General features: G+C 42.5%; 1 protein-coding gene across 2 annotated transcripts in view; it reads right to left on the bottom strand.

Annotated features, from left to right (window-relative positions):
- CEP70 (centrosomal protein 70) overlaps positions 1–12047 on the bottom strand; it is a 68767-nt gene that overhangs the window by 22863 nt on the left and 33857 nt on the right. For both annotated transcript variants that reach the window (XM_004712119.2, XM_045287467.1), the window contains exons 11-12: positions 8922–9030; positions 5996–6166 (exon numbers count right to left, since the gene is read on the bottom strand). In XM_004712119.2, coding sequence (XP_004712176.1) covers positions 5996–6166; positions 8922–9030 — 280 coding nt within the window. The remainder of the gene's footprint in view (positions 1–5995; positions 6167–8921; positions 9031–12047) is intronic.

The raw sequence follows: 12047 nt of genomic DNA, 5'->3' as shown, positions 1-12047 counted from the left end.
AAAAAAAAGGATCAAAGCAGAAATAAATGATATGAAAAATAAACAAGCAAAAATGGAAAAAAATCAACAAGAAGATGGTTCTTTGGAAAGATTAACAGATTAAAATGATGAAATTACAATAGAGCTGAGTGAAATGAAAAAGAAAATAACACACTACTATGAAAACTATACTCACACAAATTCAACAATCTAGAATTAATGGACAGATACCTAGAAACACATCCTCTACTCAAATTAACTCAGACAGATATTGAGAAACTCAACATACTCATAACAAAAGAAGAAATAGAAGAGGTCATTAAGAAACTACCAACCAAAGAGTCCAGAACCAGATGGTTTCACAGGGGTATTGTACCAGATATTCAAAGAAAATCTGACACCTATATTTCACAAACTCTTTCAGAACATAAAAAAAGACAACAAACTTCTAAACTCATCCTATGAAGTCAGCATAACAATGATTCCCAAACCAGGCAAAGACCCCACAAAGATCGAAAATTATAGACCAATATCCCTCATGAACGTAGATATAAAGTCCTCAAAAAAAAAAAATCCTGGCCAACAGAATACAGTAGCATATCAAAAAAATAATCCACCATGACCAAGTAGGATTTAATTCAAGTATGCAGCGATGGTTCAACATTTGAAAAACGATCAATGTAATCCACCACATAAATACAGTAAGAAATAAAAACCACATGATTATATCAATGGATGCAGAAAAGGCATTTGACCTTCAGCACCATTTCTGTTCAAAACACTCAACAAAGGAATAGAAGGTAAATTCCTCAACATAATAATATATGAGAAACCAACAGCCATCATCATGCTCAATGGGGGAAAGCTAGAAACAATCCCACTGAAAACAGGTACCAGGCACGGATGTCTCCTATCATCACTCTCATTCAACATCATGCTGGACGGTTTAGCTAGAGCCATCAGACTACTAAAAGAAATCAAGGGAATACAAATAGGTAAAGAAGAAGTGAAACTCCCCCCATCACAGACAATATGATCCTATATATAAAAAACACAGTCTCCATAAAAAGCTTGCTGGAAGCGATCGAAGAATTCAGCAAGGCAGCAGGATACAAGGTTAACAACCAGAACTACAAAAAAAAAAGACATTAAGAAAACAATACCATTTATAATAAGCATACAAAATATTAAATACTTAGGAATAAGCTTACCTAAAGAAACAAATGAACTATACAGAGAAAACCACAGAATATTACTTCAAGAAACTAAAAAGGACCTATATAAATGGAAGAATATCCCTTGCTCATGGATAGGCAGACTTAATATCATGAAAATGACAATACCATATAAAACAGGTTATAGATACAATGCAATTCCAATTCAAATCCCAAATAAATTCTTTAAAGAAATAAAAAAACTAATTACCAATTTCATGTGGGCAGGCAAAAGACCAAGGAAAGCAAAGAGCTTAAACAAGGAGAACCAAACAGAAAGCCTAGCACTGCCTGACCTAAAAACCTACAGCACAGTCACAGTAGTCCAAACAGCCTGGTACTGGTACAATGAGAGACACATGGACCAATGGATCAGAACAGAAAACTCAAACATAAATGCATCAGCAAAGCATGGAGGAGGCACATTCAGCAGAGGACATGCTGAAATGACATCACTTTGGCACATCAAAAGAGTTCCTCAGGAGAGTGAAAAGAGAGCCCACAGATTGGGAAAATTTTTTTACCAAGGACATATCGGACAAAGACTAATTACCATATACCGTATATACTCAAGTATAAGCAGACCCGAATATTAGCTGAGGCATCTAATTTTACCACAAAAACTGCATTAAAAGTGTGCTGAAAAGCTCGCTTATACACAAGTATATACAGTATACAGAACTCTACAACAGCTCAATAAGAAAATAACAAAAGACCCAATTAAGAAATGGGAAAAATATGAATAGACAGCTCACTAAAAATGACATACGAACGGCTAACAAGCACATGAAAAATGCTCACAATCACTAGCCATCAGGGAGATAAAAATTAAAACAACAATGAGATACCACCTTACACCTACAATGCTAGCTCAATTAAAACAAACAAACAAACAATGAAACAAATGTTGGAGAGGATGTGGAGAGATTGGAACTCATATACACTGCTGGTGGATTTGTAAAATAAATACAGCCACTGTGGAAAATGATAGGGCAATACAGCAACTGGAAACTGAAATCCCATATGATCCAGCAATGCCACTATGGGGCATATACCCTAAAGAAATGAGATACAACACAAGCAACACAGTTCACAATCGCAAGAAACCGGAAGTAGTCCAGATGCCCAACAGTGGAAGAATGGATAAAGAAACTATGGTACATACACACAATGGAATACTATGCAAAATAGCAACAAAAGTATGAAACACTGCATGACATGGAAGGACTTGGAAACCATTATGCTGAATCAAGTGAGCCAGTCACAGAAGGACAAGTACTATATGAATGTACTTTAAGAAGAAACACCAACTTAACAAATCCTAGGAATCAATTCCTGAACAAAAGGAGAGAAGGCTACTTACTGGCCATGAACCATGCATCACCTCCCTTTTGCACAGTTCACAAGAGTCGATGTGAAGGAGGAGACTCCACATTGTCTGGGATCACTCCTTCAAGACGGGAGAATTGGGAGATAACCATCCACTTGAGGTTATACAACATTGACACAAGACTGGGGCAAATCACTGGACCCTCCCCAGGAATGGAAGAAGCTTTTTGGAAATTCCAGGCAAGACCACAAGAGGGGACCACCTATATTGTGGAGGAGATGCTGGTAGTTCTGTTGGTGAGTATGGTGGGAACATTGGGGAAAACTAACCACATAGTGGGAGGAAACCCTAAACAATGAGTACAGGTAACCTAGGGGGACAATGGCCAGATTTTAGGTACCCTGGTGAGTTAGTTAATTGTGCCAACCTGGCCGATAATCACGTGGGGCTAATTGAAAGGAGGAGGGATAAATGGGTGGTGAGACTCGCCTTTCTAATTCTCGGGTCTCTTGCTTTGTGATGGTCACACCAGGGTGCAGCTGCCTTAGCAGTTCCCTGCTTCAGCTTGCAAGATTGACTTCCTACAAGACATCCCCAAGGAGAAGCCACATGGACCTATCCCGATGCAGCCCTGGGTGCTGGAGCAGCCGTGTGGAGACCCCTGCTAGTGCTGAGATGCTTATTCGTTCACGGACTCAGCTTTCCTCCTGCAGTCGGCATCATTGCCTCTGTTTTGTGAGGTGGAGGACTTTGTGGACTGGTGTTGGGTTAATGGGTTAATGTTGGACTTGTGGGCTTGGGCAGCATTGGGTTGGGATGTTTTTGTGATGCACATTTTCTTTACATAAAATTCTCTTATACATGAGTTGCTGTGGATTTGTTTCTCCTAAGTACCCAGACTAACACACCTGGGCAGGCACTACAAATTCATTTCCACCCAACCTTCGGTGAACCACACCATGGACTAAGCACCAAGATGATTGTGGAAGCTGACCTGGCAGGCAGCAGGGCACAATGCAGGGGCTGAATGAGCTGAACCCTGTCTCGAAGCTGCCTGCACCCTTGGACTGAAGACTGGGGTACTTGGATGGGAGGAAGCAGTGTGGCCACCCCAGGATTATAGAACTGGAGGTCATTGGACTTTGGGGAGAACCCCTGGCTTGGTGGGTGTCTGGTGGAAAGGGACCCAGGATCACCATACATGTAGTGCCTGTGTCCTCCTTGCAATGATTTAACAGATTGGGATCCATTGAACAGGGATCTACACTTGGGGGGAGTTAACTCAGGAAGGTCCCCATTGGAATCAACCCTCATATTTGAGGTCAACGTAGCCCAATCAAATGAGAGTTTGAACTGTGCAGGGCAAAAGCTTGTGGGTGGAGGCTCAAGGTGGAACTGTACGCACGTAGACACCTCATCTCGACAGTGTCTGGAGGGCTGGGTCATTGGTAAAATTGATGAAGATAACAGTGCAATCAACATACACCCAAGGGGGGGTGGGTGATTGACAATGCTGCACTTCTTTGTTTATACGGGTTTTTATTTTTGTGATTTTGTTTTGTTTTTTTCTTTTCTTTGTATGTGTGTGTTCTGTTTGTTTGGTTGTTGATTGGCTATGGCTGCTACTGGTGCAGTTGATCTTATAGTGTTGATTTTTGTCATATTATGACCACCAAAGTAAACCTGAGATGTGCAAACCCCACAGACAAGCAAATGAAGTCTGGGCTCCTATTTAACCCTAGCAGGGCCCTGCTCGGTACTCCCCTTCATGAAAGGAACACCAAAGACAAAGGTGCTACAGCACAGTGTGGGGCAGAAACCAGATGGTGCCCAGCTACCAGTTAGAATAGTGTCTGGGATCTTTAAAGGCTGTATTCAAACAAGCAGCCATCTAAGTGAGGAATCAACTAAGTCCACACAGAAGAAGCACACCAGCTTGTGTGATCCAAAGATGACAATTACAAAATTCAAATATGTGAAGGGAAAAACATCAGAGCTAAAATTATGAACACTCAATTTGCAGAAGGCTATGCAGGACTGTGGGAGCCCCAAACCCATTTGCAGAGTATCTGATCAGACTGAGCCCCTGGCAGATCCACTCTAGCCACAGGCAAGAGTCTCCAACTGCCAGGCTGTCAGGCAGAGACCACTGTAATCTTGAATATGCGGAATCGAGGTCGATACTTGGCCAGATGACCTCCCTAGAGACCTGAGTTGATTCTGAGGGCAAGTATCTCTGACCTGTTCCATGGCAGAAATTTCTTCCCGGGATTTTGGGATGTTGATGAGGGTCTTTTCTTTCTCATTATTTGCATTTTGGTCTTTATATTATTATTATTCTTTTATCCTCACCACCCTATTTAGGATTTGTCTTTTATTGTTTCTGTAGTGTTTCCCAGTTTGTGACCCAAAGGAGGAGTGGATGCACAATGATAATAACTGATACAGGGGTTGATAGGGGATGCAGGGGTGGCAGTGGGTGATAGGGAGGGAAGGGGGATTTCAGGAGAAGGAAATGAAGATGGGAGTGAAGAGGAAGTACTAGAGCTGACTGTGATTGCATAACTCATTTTAAAGGTGATTTAACCATAGGGTAGGGTGGGGTGTTCTAAAATGGGTATGGTAATGATTGCACAATTCTCCTTGATATGACTGAAGATCGAATTATTGAAGTGTATGATATGTCAATTATGTGCAACCTTTCTGTAAAGTCCATAAAAACTGAACAAATCTCAAGTTAAGCAATAGCGACTACATGATTATCTCTACAGAGTGAGCCCTGGTCATGACAGTGGGTAACGTGTTGGGCTGCTTACCACAAGGTCAGCAGTTCAAATCCATCATGCACTCCACAGGGAAAAGATGTGGCTTTCTACTCTTATGAACAGTTAGTCTTGAAAATGCACTGGGGCAGTTCTACTCTGTCCTACAGGGTCACTGTGAGTCAGAATTGTCTTGATGGCAGTGCGTTTTGGGTCTGGATGGATAGAGAGGAGTGAACAGGGTGAGAAGGTTTCACTCTAGAGAATAGACACACATGGAGTTCTCAGGGAAGGGAAGCCATCTAAAATATGGGGGAGAAGCTTTCTCCCAATTAAAGTGAAAGGGAGGCTAAGTCACAATTTGAAGAAGAATAAGGTCCCAGGAAATGCATGAGGACGCCACCAGGAAGGGCACAAAGGAGCAACGGGGGTGGGTGGGGGTGGAAGGGGGCCTGTCGGTGCAACTTTGGACACTGCAGATTCTCATGGCAGCAATGGGCCTGGTATGGGTCTTGCCTAGAACTCCAGAGAAGGTAAAGCTTACAATAAGGACAACGCCAGGTAGCAGCGTTTGAAATCCATATCTAAACAGTAAGGTTCAGGTTACAGATAACCTAAGCTTAGCAGCTTTACAGATGAAACAAGCCTAGTCCAATCAAAAGCCCTTAGATTCCAACAGATTCTCAAAGCATGTAAAGAGTTCCTCTTACCTTCAGGGACGTCAGCTGATCTGCCCACATTTCAATTATGGGAACAAGATGCTCAAACCCACAATCGTGCACAAAATCTTTATTAAATTGGTGGGCTCCTCCTTTGCTCTGCTTATAAAGTATCACTGGAGCTCTTGGGTTATTAATAATTGAATTGATGCTACACAGCACCTTCAAAAAAAAACCAACAGACTTTTTAATCAAAGTGCTTGCCCTGGTTCTATAAAGTAAGATATCTTCTAAAAATAAAAGTGCTTTATTTATTCAATGAAACACCATTGTCATAAGAGTTAATTTTGGATCAGAAGGGTATCGTTAATAAAATTGATACATGTAATCTTTTGGTAATATTTTTAACCACAATTAAACCTAAGAGGAGGATCTGATTAGGAGGACCAGAGACTTTACAAAAAACTAAAATGAATTAGACTTGAAATTAATTATGAATGATCTATTATAATCCATACTGATTGCCATCAAGTTAATTCCGACTTGTGGTATCCTAACAGATGTGCCCCTAGGGCTCCCAAGGCTGTAGACTCCCAGGGTTCTCCCATGGAGCAGCTGGTAGGTTCCAACTGCTGACTTTTCAGTTAGCACTCAAGCACTTAACCACTGCACCACTGGCTCCACATGGGGAAGGGAGCTACTCTGACGTCCTGAAGGGCAATCTCCATATTTTACTACTTTTATTTCCTTATTCACTGTCCAAGAGTCGATTCTGACTCATACTGACCCGTGTGGGCTACCGAGACGGTAACTCTTTCCAGGGCAGAAGGCCTCGCCTTTCTCCCGTCATAAGCTAAGTCAGGTGTTAAAGGGGCTTCTGTTACTTGATAGCTCCAGCTGAGGTTCAAAGTGAGGCCAGTGAACAGGAAAACCCCACTGGTCATGAAGAGGTGTCCGGGGCACACCCTGCAGGGCTTTTAGGAGACACCACAGGACTCCAGGAGCCAGCTTCTACAGAGAAAAGGCTAGAGATAGGGTGCAAGGGCAGAAAATGCTCTTGGCGAAACAAGAAATAAAAACGGATTTCCTTAGTTTGAAAAATATTGGTGATAAATTCAAAATTCTTAAAACCTATGTGAGCCAAATAGATGAGCACTGGCCCAATTTGGCCAGCAAACCTCTCACCTATTAAGCAATCGTCTGTAAAACCAGAAAGATTCCATCTCTACATTAGAGAACTAAATTTCAGATAATCTAAATATCTAACAAAAAATAAAACCATAAAAAAATTTAAAGAAAATATACGCATTTTATAATAACAAAGAGAAACAGCTTAAAAGGCAGGAGTTAGAAAAATAATTACGAAATCATTTTTAAAATATTTTTTAAAAATCTAGACCAAGTCTTTTTTAAAGGGTCAGGAGGGTTCTACATTGAGTTACTACCTTTAATGTTTTGGGGAGCTCTGGTGGCATACATAGCAGGCACGTGTTGGGCTGTGATCTGCGAGGTCAGCATTCTAAACTATACGGGCCAGTACTCTAAACTACTGTGAGAGAAAGATGAGGTTTTCTACTCCTGTAAAGAGCTACAGCCTCAGAAATTCACAGGGGCAGTTTTACCTGGCCCTACAGGATCACTATGAGTCAGCACAGACTCCATGGCCGTGGGTTTGGGTGAGATCGTGTCTCAGTCAATCAGGCATGCCGTAGTATATAACGCAGGGTATTGTCAGGTGTCCTTGAGTTGGCTCTGGCCCAGCCCCCAGCGACCCTACTGCACATCAGAAGGAAGCACTGCACGGTCTTGCGCCATCCTCACAACTGTTCCCCATCGGAGCCCATGGATGCAGCCAGTGTCCACCCATCTTGTCGAGGGTCTTCCTCTCTTTCGCCTCCCCTCCACTTTACCAAACATGATGATGTCCTTCTCCAGGGAGTGGCCTCTCCTGACACTATGTCCAAAAATATAAGACAAAGTCTTGCTATCTAGCCTTATTTCTTCTAAATCAGATCGATTTGACCTTTCAGCAGTCCGTGGTACTTTCAATATTCTTCTCCAGCACCACAATTCAAATGCATTGATTCTTCTACGGTCTTCCTTATTCAATGTCCAACTTTCACGTGCATATGATGCAATGGAGAATACCATGGCTTGGGTTCCTCAAAGAAACACCCTTGCTCTTCAATACTCTGAAGAGGACCTGTGTAGCAGATTTACCCAATGCACTACATCTTTTGCCCTCTTGACTGCTGCTTCCATGAGCATTGATCATGCATCCAAGCAAGAGAAAATCCTTGACAACTTCAACCCTTTCTCCACTTATCATGATGTTGCCCTATTGGTACAGTTGTGAGGATTTTGGTCTCTCTCTCAATGAGTTGTCATCCACACTGAAGGCTACAATCTTTGCTCTTCATCAGCAAGTGCTTCAATTCTTCGTTTTCAGCAAGCAAGACTGTGTCATCTGCATACTGCGAGTTAATAAACCTTCCTCCAATCCTGATGCCACACTCTTCTTCGTATAATCCAGCTTCTCCGATGATTTACTCAGAATATAGATTGAACAAATATGGTGAGAGGCTACAACCCTGATGCACACCTTTCCTGATTTTAAACCATTCAGCATTCCCTTATTCTGTTCATACAACTGTCCCTTGATCCATGTACAAGTTCCCAGTGAGCACAATGAAGTCTTCCAGAATTCCCATTCTTCTCAAAGTCATCCATAGTTCATTACGGTCCACACTGGCAGATGCCTTTGCATGGTCAGTGAAATACAAGTCAACATCTTTCTCGTATTCTCTGCTTTGAGCCAAGATCCATGTGACATCAGCAATGATGGCTGCTGTCATAAGACAGGATAAGCATATGCAAATACAGCCAACAAGTATGCCGTACAACTGAAACGATAGTTACACTGCAATTGAAACCAAATTCACTATGAATTCAAGGGACTCTGCTGGCTGTTTGGTACCTGAAAGTATCGGTGGTCATTTAGCGCCTGCTGCTGGTTGTCTTTGCTGGGTTCCTCGTCTTTCTTCTCTGGGTCCTCAGTCTTTTTCTGGCTGATGAGCTCCTGAAATCTAAACAGGAGGAACAATCAGACAATGTAAAGTGCTTTCCTAGATATCCAGTTATCCATCTCAACAACCTCAGTTAGACATATTATTACTGGAAAACAAGATGATCCCCTCAAAAGACACCCTAGAACAGTGGTTCTCAACCTTCTTCGTGCTACAACCCTTTAATACAGTTCCTCGTGTTGTGGTGACCCCCAACCATAAAATTATTTTCATTGCTACTTCATAACTGTCATTTTGTTAGTGTTATGAATCGGGTGACCCCTGTGAAAGGGTCATTCAATCCTGAAAGGGGTCGAGACCCACAGGTTGAGAACTGCTGCCCTAGAAGGAGTCCATGAAGACATTAGTGATCAGGCTAAAGATAATTCTGACCACCACAAAGCAAAATAAAACCAGCATATGGAAGTGACTGCTAGGGTACTTCTAGCCTAAAGGCTGTAGATATCAGGGCAAGAAGAATCGGTAGGGCAACTGGTTTGGGTATTGTAGCAACAACTTGACAATTCTGGCCCCTACTTCTTTATACCCCACGTGTGCTAAGAGTGGGGTAACCCAGCCAGTCAAGAAAGGGTCAAGATGCAAAAGACCATCATCCTAGGTGACTACTGGAACTCTGAGGGAAAGGAGGGCCTTTTTGCTAGAAACTTAACTATGTATGAGTACAGCCACTTAATAGCAACCTCTTTCCCTTCACCAAATATCTTTAAAGACAGGCTGTAGTAGACACTCCACCCCTCCATTGACCACTATGCCTCCCCATATAGTCTCCTATTAAACCCTTCAAATAAAGCTTCTTCAATTTCTATCCAATCGATACAATTATTATTCAAATTCATGCACCAACCACAAAAGCTAGTGATGAAGAAATTGAAGAATTCTACCAACGACTATAGTGGGAAACTGATCAAACATGTGGTCAAGAGGTATTGATAGTTAATGGTGATTGGAATGCAAAACTTAGAAAACATGGACTTGGTGATAGAAATGAAGCTGGAGATTACATGAGAAAATTTTACAGAACAACTTGTTCACATCAAAGCTCATGGAAGGAGCAGTCAAGAGATTAAAAGATGTGTTGCACTGGGCAAATCTGCTGCCCAGGATCTCTTTAGAGTACTGAAGAACAAGGGTGTGACTCTTTGAGGACTAATGTGCACCTGACCCAAGCCCTGGTATTCTCCATTACATCACATGCAGGTGGAAGTTGGACATTGAGTAAGAAGGACCGTGGAAGAATTGATGCATTTGAATTTGGTGCTGGAGAAGAATATTGAAAGTACCACGGACTGCTAAAAGGACAAACAGATCTGTACTGGAAGAAGGAAGGCCAGAGTGCTTCTGAGAGGCAAGGATGGCAAGACTTACATATTTTTAGGCATATTGTCAAGAGAGACCAGTCCCCGGAGGAGGACATCATGTTTGGTAAAGTGGAGGGGTGATGAAGAGGAGGCTCTTAATGAGATGGATGGACACAGTGGCTGCATCAGTGGGCCAGGGAGTAGGAACAATGGTGAGGACGGTGGAAGACCACACAGTGTTTAAGGTTGCTATGGGTCGGAGCCAAGTCAATGGCACCTAACAACAACAATTTGTATGTGTACTGTGAGATTAGCCTTGGGCTGATAACCACAGGTAGGCAGCTCAAACCTACCTGCCACTCAAGAGAAAGATGAGGCTGTCTGTCCGTGCCAAGAGTTAGTCTCAGAAACCCTAGAGAGTGTCGCCTTGAGTCAGAATTGAGTCGATGGCAACAGGTTTGCTGTTGGGGTATCAGCTTCCTGCTGGGCCCCTGACATATTAAGTTGATTTCATGACACATTAATGATCTCCCATCTATTTGTAAGATAGAACAATAATATTCTATCATGTCATATATCTACTGAAAAACAATCACAGCATCTCAATAGCCCTCTTAGCTCATCTCTGGCCCAGTCAGCACAGGTTTGTCAGGGGAGCACTGCATCTCCTTGGATTTTCAATGGCTGTTTTTTCCTGGGGTGGACGGTTAGGCCTTTCTTCCGAGACACCTCTGAGCGGGCAAACTTCCAGTTAGCAGGCAAGTGCTTAACCATTTACATCATTGAGGGATCTCCTGATGATGCAGTGGTTATGAGCTGGGCTACTAATCGCAAAGTCAGCAGTTCGAAACCACCAGCCAGCTCCAAGGGAGAAACGCAGGCTTTCTACTCCCATACAGTTCCAGTCTTGGAAGCTCAAAGGGGAGTTATACTCTGTCCTACACAGTCGCTATGAGTTGGTATAGTCTCTGTGGAGGTCAGGGAGGAGGGAGAGATTTCCATATATCATTATAGAATTACAACTTAAAACGATGAGGCTAAACATCTATTCAAAAGTTAAACTCCAAAATACTAAATGCTCATTATTTGTTGCAACAGGTTGTCTTCGTCTGGTGGGGATGCAAAATGACACCGCCCCTTTGGAAGACAGTTTGGTGGTTTCTCACAAGATAGGCTTACCAAACAATTCAGCCATTACATTCCTAGGTTTTTGCCCAAAAAGAGTTGAAAACTTTTATCTACACAAAAACCTGCATATGAATGCTTAGAGCATCTTTATTCATAACTGCCAGGAAGTGGAGGCAATCAGATGCCCTTCAAAAGGTGGCTGGATAGATACTCTAGCATATGCATGCCACGACATATTGTTGCAAGGTGCCCTCCATTCAGAGCGATCCCAGGTGACAGTAGAAGGCCCATCGGGTTTCCTGGGTTTTATTACTTATAAGAGCTGTCCCCCCAGAGCCACAGAGTTGGTTTGAACCAACTTTGAACCTTTCATTTAGCAGCAGTTTCCCATTAGAATTTGGTATTCGGTGATAAAAAGAAATGGGCTAAAAAGGCCTGCCTTGAACAGAGTGGAGACTCAAAGCCCATTAGTAGGCCACTGGAGATCCCCTTTGAGTTAGTTAATTGTGCCAACCTGGCCGATAATCACATGTGGGGCTAATTGAAAGGAGGAGGGATAAATGGGTGGTGAGACTCGCCTTTCTAATTCTC

Source organism: Echinops telfairi, unplaced genomic scaffold, assembly GCF_000313985.2.
Source record: "Echinops telfairi isolate 266 unplaced genomic scaffold, ASM31398v2 ScPeMD7_16;HRSCAF=60, whole genome shotgun sequence".
Lineage (NCBI taxonomy): Eukaryota > Metazoa > Chordata > Mammalia > Afrosoricida > Tenrecidae > Echinops > Echinops telfairi.
The sequence above is the reverse complement of the archived record's forward strand: the minus strand, read 5'-3'. Positions and strand labels throughout refer to the sequence as shown.